At 53.1% G+C, this 6,379-nt stretch overlaps 1 protein-coding gene across 2 annotated transcripts in view; it reads left to right on the top strand.

The window, feature by feature from the left end:
* Positions 1-3,419: 3,419 nt before the first annotated feature.
* Positions 3,420-6,379, top strand: part of ROR2 (receptor tyrosine kinase like orphan receptor 2) — a 218,149-nt gene continuing 215,189 nt past the window's right edge. For both annotated transcript variants that reach the window (XR_009503836.1, XM_059926277.1), the window contains exon 1: positions 3,420-3,778. Coding sequence is in view for 1 of the 2 variants with exons in the window: in XM_059926277.1 (XP_059782260.1) it covers positions 3,691-3,778 (88 nt within the window). In the remaining variant the exon portion in view is untranslated. The remainder of the gene's footprint in view (positions 3,779-6,379) is intronic.

Below are 6,379 nucleotides of genomic sequence, written 5' to 3'. Positions count from 1 at the left end.
GAAACAAAGATGTCCACCGGGTTTCATAGTCTAGGGGTCCCAGCTGACCATGGCTGAGCTATATGTGTGGACTCAGTGTGGAGTGAGGAAATGGAGCCATCTTGTTTTACAAGTTTTGTTATCTATCTTGTTTTGCACTTAATTTTTGTATCACGTGCTGCTGTCAGAGAAGTGTACAATTCAGTTGAGGATGTCCCAAGCGAAAAGAAAAATGAGCAAGTGACAATCTCACTGCACTAGTTTGCATGTGCTCCCCACAAAAGCCCAGTGGGCGGAAGCCTGTGAACTGTAGTTATCAACTTTTCACATTAGGGCAGTAAAGTTTGGTATGCTCAAACACTCCAGATTCTCACTGATTGTTTTGGTTGGAGCTAGCATCTACTGAGACTCAAAAAGCACGACCCATAAAAGCAAAAAAATTGATTAAATTGAATTTCATCAAAATGAGAAACTGCTGCTTATGAAAAGACATTGTAAAAAACGTTAAAAGACACATCAGAGGCTGGGAGAAAATATTATCTATGTCCAAATCTTTATCTTCCTGAAATGGGCTTATATCCAGAACATATTAAAAAAACACTTAAAACTCAAAAATAAGAAGTTAAGAGATGAGCAGAAGATTTAAACAGATATTTCACAAAAGAAGGTATACAAATGGTCAATAGACTGTTCTTCAGATACCCCAGGACCCCTTGGTCTTGAAGCCTTCACACTGGCCCATTTCTGCACCTGGAATGCTTTCGCCCAGATATCTGCATGGCTCCTTGTTCATGGTCTTCAAAGGGTGCCTGGCTTCTTCCTGTTACTCTTGCTGGCTCACACCATGATCATTTCCTCTCCCTCTTGCCTACTGCCTGTCCTGGGGACAGCATGGCTGTGTTCAAGGTACATGATGTGGTAATCGGTCTTCTGGTATACATGCATGCCTCCATACAGTTTCCTCCTACAACGAAGAGGTCTGGCCTGCAAAACCAACAAGATACTGTGGAAATGACTGCACGTGACTTCCAAGGCTGAGTTATAAAAGGCTCTGCTGCTGCCACCTGGCTCTCACTCTGGGGGAGGTCAGGCGCCATGTTGTGAGGATGCTCAAGGAGCCCTGGGGAGAGGTCTGTGTGGCCAGGAACAGAGGCCCTCCTGCCCACACCCTGCACTAACTTGCCAGGCATGTGAGCAAGCCACCTTGTGAAGACCTTCCTGCCCCAGTGAAGCCTTCGGATGATGCAGCCCTGGCTGACATCTGACTGCAGCCTCATTGCAGACCCTGAACCAGGCCTAGCTAAGCCTCTCCTGAATTCTTGACCTATGGAAAGTATGTGAAATAATAAATGTGTACTGTTTTAAGCTGTTAGGTTTGAGGGTGACTTGTAATGCAGCAATCAATAGCTAATACATGTGGGAGGGAATAAGTAGGTCCAATCTGGCTTGGGATCTAAGCCACATTCTGCCAACTATTTAGAAAATGCGTATTTCAACCCTACCCATTTATAGGTGTAAACTTATTGCGTTTATCCCTCAGTTCTGAACCTGTAGAAAGGGGAGAAAGGAGGGAGTGAGGGGGAGGTTGGGGAGAGCAGGCCAGAGTTATAGGTAGGGATATTTTGGGGAAAGAGAAATCCTGAAAAGATGATTTTTAAAAAGCTTTAAGAAATCATGTGTGATATAACCCCCATTTCTGACCCCACCCAAGAAACCGTCAGCAAAAATACATGTCACTCTTTAAACTGTCGGGTCAGGTGGGGAACCCAGTCATGTGAAAATTGCAGACAGATGGGGGGCTGAAGCATGATTAGGTCATTTCCCCAAAGTTCACACCAAGAATGTGGCAGAGCTGCTCACCCAATGGTTCTGGAAGGACAACCTCAAGCATATGCAGTGGAAAGCAAAAGGGGCGCAGGTCCACGAAAAGGACAAAGCTTTGCTGATTAACCGGTTTTTGAAGGCAAGGCTCATAGGACCTTTCTCTGCCCTCTGTCTGTTTTTCATTAAATCCGGAATGGAGGGGTCTGGAACTAGTGCTTCAAGACCAACTCTTAAAGCCTTATTTACTCTTAAAGCATCCTTGAGGGCCCCCAGGGGAAGAAAAGGGAGGAAACACCCAAAGATAAACACCTGGCAGTCCTCACACAACACCGGGGAGAGCGGTCCGCGGTTCAGACCCGCACCAGCGGCGGCCGGAGTAGCAGCTGTGTGCGGGGCGCTGGAGCTGGATAATGATTTTACCATCTTCTCCCATTCTGCCCTGGATCCCTGGCCGCCCCTGGCCAGTCAGAGTAAGAGTCCTTCATCTGCTTTAGGAATGAGAACTGTGTGGGATGTTCCCCCAAATAGATTCGGCAGAGACAGACAGGCCTAAATAATTTGAACAGGCGTAACGGGCGGGGCTGGCTCAGTCACGTTGTCAGCAGACCACAGCAAGAGGACTTTTATTTCCTGCCATGTGTGAGGCGGTGGAAGGGCATTTCCAGGGGGGAAAGCTCAGGGGTCTGCGCGTCTGGCACCCAAGGCCAGGTCTCTCCCGAATTCACGCCACTCGCAGGAAATGGTGTTTGAGCAAAAGCGCCAAACTGTTCGATAATCAGTTAAAAGATAAATCGCACAAAACAAACAACTGAGCCCCTGGAGGTTCCGAATCCTTTCTCCAAGAGAGCAAAAACAAAGAAAATTCCTAAGTTACAAACAGGAGAGTCAGGCCTTCCAATTCCAGACCTTTGCATGTGTTAAGCAAAACCAAGAATAAGCAAGAAAATATGCTATTTGAATTGCGTTCAAAATGTCTTTTACAAGTGAAGCAAATTACTTCTGCATGTTCTGAGGCTCTGCAGAGAACAAATAGTGGCCTTTAATGGGTAAAATTACACAATTTGCTTTTAACAGTAAACCCAAAGCCGCGGTGGCTTCAAATAGCATCGCGCTCCCGAGAGCTCCCTCCACGCAACTCCACTCTTAGCAGTTTCTGAGCATTTTGGAGGGACGAAGTTGTCCCCACCGGGCGCAGCGTGGCGAGGAGGGGCCGGGAGTCGCCGGCGGGAACGCGGCCTGTTTCTTTCCTTGAACGTTCTGCTTCTCTTCCTCCCGCGCCGCCAGTTTCTGGGACCGGGTGGCTCTTTGGTTTGCCCCGGTGTCGGCTGGCGGGGCGCAGTGTCGTCCTGAGTTACAGATTTATGACCAGGCCCCCGGGGGTCCCGCCCCCTAAAGATGGGTGCCAACTGCCCCGGGCGTCTCTGCGGCGAGGGGAGCCACCCCCGAGGTCTGGCTGTACGCCCCCAAGGCTCCAACTTTGCGGCCAAGCGTCCCGAGGAGCAGGCCCGAGGGCGGGAGCGGGAGGCACGTCCGGGGACTGAGCTGCGGCCCCCGGTCCAGGCCCCCAGCTGCCCGCGCGCCCCGCCCGCCGCAGGCGTGTCCCTCCGGCAGGGGGCGCCGGCGCCGGCCTCGCTCTGCCCATCGGGGCGGGCGAGCCTGGGACCCTGCCTCCCTGCTCGCCCACTCCCGCCCCCCGCGCTTGTCCAGGCGGCCGGAGGCGAGAGGCGCATCCCGGTCGGGAGAGGAGGAGGACCACGAGTTCCTCGAAAGGGACCAACTCGCAAAGTGCCCGGGAGAAAGGGCAGCGGACGCGCGGCCGACAGGGGTGGTGGCGCCCGGACCCCGCGCCGCGCCGGTCCCAGCGCCCCGGCCCCCACGGCCCGCGGCATGGCCCGGGGCTTGGCGCTGCCGTTGCTGTGCGTCCCAGCCGTCTGGGCGGCCGCCGCTCTCCTGCTCTGCGTGTCCGGGACCTCAGGTAGGACCAGCCGGTCCGCGCCTGCCTGGGCGCACCTCCTCCGTGCGCGGGCACGGGGCTTTCGTCTCGTGCGTGTTTCCCTTCCTTCGTGATTCTGCCCGGGCCGCCGCGCCGGCGCCGCTGCTCCCGAGAGAGGGGCGCCTGACTGGGCCCCTCCGCACCCGCCTCGGCCCCGCTCCCCTGCCCGCGCCCCGCCGCGCGGGGCTGCTTTCAATAAGGCGCGCTCTGGGGACGACTAAGTGTTTCCAGAGGCCGGGGCGGGCGGCGCCGGCGCCCGCGGGGAGCCCCTAGCCGGGGGTTTCTGAGGGTCGTGAGTGTGAATGCGGCCGGGCCCCGGGTCCGCAGACGTGTCCGAGGTTCCCAGGACCTTGACTCGGCCCTGCTCCCCGAGGTTCCCTTCCAGGGCTCCTGGCCCGCGGCGCCCCCCTCTGAGCCGAGATCTCCCCAGGGCGGGCGCCGCGGTGGGACGAGGCTCGGGGAAGGGGGCTCCCTATCCCCGCCGCTTGGTTGAAAGGGGATTTGGCTTCCCTTTTGTTGGCCCCTCACCCCCTCCCCCACCGCCGGGAGGTGGCCGAAGCGGCATTTCCTGTGCCTGGGGTCCCCGGGCGGCCTTTCGGCTGCTGGGGACCTGGCCTCCTTCGGGCAGGCTGGAGGGGCGGGCCCGGCTCCCGGGTGGCGTTTTCCTCGAGGGTCGCGCGATCTTGGGCGGCGTGGACCGCGGGGCGCGCAAGAGCTGCCGCCAGGTTCAGGGAGAACCTGGGGGGACCGCCCTAGGGGGGCCAAGCCGTCCCGAACCCCGGGGCACCCCTGGCCTGCACCCCTCGCCAGATTCCCGCACCCTGCCGCGGCGGGGCCTCCAGGTTTGGAGGCTGAGGGGGTTCGCCTCACGTCCCAGAAATCCGTGAGCCGCCCCTTACACGTGAGTGGGTCTCAGTGTCTCCACTCCACGCATTGCTTCCCCCCCCCCCCCGCCCCCGCTCCATTTCTGCAGGAAGGTGAGAATAAGGCAACAGGCGCGAGAAGGGGGCTCAGCTCTTCTCGTATCCTGCTGCCAGCTGCGCGCTCCAGGGACCAGTCCTCCGATATAGGAATGTTGGGCAGCCTTTCCTGGGGGGCGTTTGGGTTTAAGCAAGAGCCGATTACGTCACACATCCCTGGTTACTTGATTTGGGAAAGGGGTTTGCATTTATGTCGCTGTTCCTTAAAGCATAAGCCGCTCAGGGTGCAATGTGCAATGGTAGGTAAACCAGACCTTCTAAGTCAGTCTTTGGGGTTTTAACAACATCCCTGTGGATTTCTGCACCCCTCACCCCGCTAGAATCCCTCTCCCCTTTCGAGTCAGGGGATGCATTTGCTGCGCTGTGGGAGGGGGAAGAGGGGGCTTATCCCGGCGACTCGACGTGCTGTTGCACAGCGTTTGCGTGGTGGCCTCGTGGGGATTAATTGCCCTGCAAAACCGTACCTCGCAAACTTATGCCCGGCGGCGGTTTAAGTTGCATTTGTCAGGGAAGAGTTGGAGGTGGGTGATGTGAGAAAAGGTGATAGGTTTGTTGCTTAAATAAAGGTTGTAACAAGACTGGAAAGGCTGCTCGCATTTTAAAAGCGCAGACTAGTTGAAACATTGCCGTCGTTTACAGTGGAGTTTAAGAAATCTCTGAGGAACAAAGCCATCCAATATCATTTTCATTAATTTTTGAACCCTGTGTGGAGGTAATTTTCTTTTTCCAGTAAAATAATAGTAATCTCTATAGGGGAGGGAGCAGGGAAGCTGTTTATAATTCTCTTCCTTCTGGAATGCTAAGCTAGCTGGAAATTCAAAGAATATGATCATATTCAAAACTATGAATACAATTTTATGATTACAGGAGATTCGAGTGTTTGGCATATTTTCAGCTGTAAAGAAGAATCCCTGTAATTTGAGTGTATTTTATATACAAAACATAAGTTACTATGTAAAAACATGGAAAAGTTATTCTAAAAGGATTTTTAAGTTCTACATTTTTATAGAAGACTCTGTTCCTTAACGAGATAAATACCTGATTTGGGACCGGTGGCCCACTTGGGTAGGTTAGGCTGGGAGTTTTGGGGTCCCCCCACCCCAATTTTGACAGTGCAGTGTTTACTTCTGGCCCAGATCCCTGGAGTGATGGTGGTAATAAATAATGATAGTGATCCATTTGGAAGTAAGTAAACGAAAACATCTTGAATAAGAAGACTTTATGGAAAAAGAAAAGTTTTTATATACTATATAGTAAGGAAACATGTTTTTCTTATTATGGCTGTGTACCAAGCAAAGAAGAATCACACATTTGAAAATTTTCAATGTTTAACAGTGAGAGCAAGTTTAACCCTCACATCTACTTGATAAAAATGCCATCTGGAGACAATGACCACCACTGACCCTATGTGACATTCCGTGTGACCTGCTATACTAAACTGTTTATAAAAATGGCGATAGGTGACCGAGGGGCTCTAGTCAGTGAGGCTGAACTCTTGATTAGTAAAGCAAGTCACAGTTAGAAAACTTAACAAGAAATCTGCTTAATATTTTGCAAGCAGAAAAGCAACATGGGTTTAAAAAGGTGCGTTTACCAGGAGTAG

The sequence above is a fragment of the Balaenoptera ricei genome, chromosome 6 (genome assembly GCF_028023285.1).
Source record: "Balaenoptera ricei isolate mBalRic1 chromosome 6, mBalRic1.hap2, whole genome shotgun sequence".
In the NCBI taxonomy this organism is placed as follows: Eukaryota; Metazoa; Chordata; class Mammalia; order Artiodactyla; family Balaenopteridae; genus Balaenoptera; species Balaenoptera ricei.
Note: the sequence above shows the minus strand (reverse complement) of the source record. Positions and strands in the feature narration are given on the sequence as shown.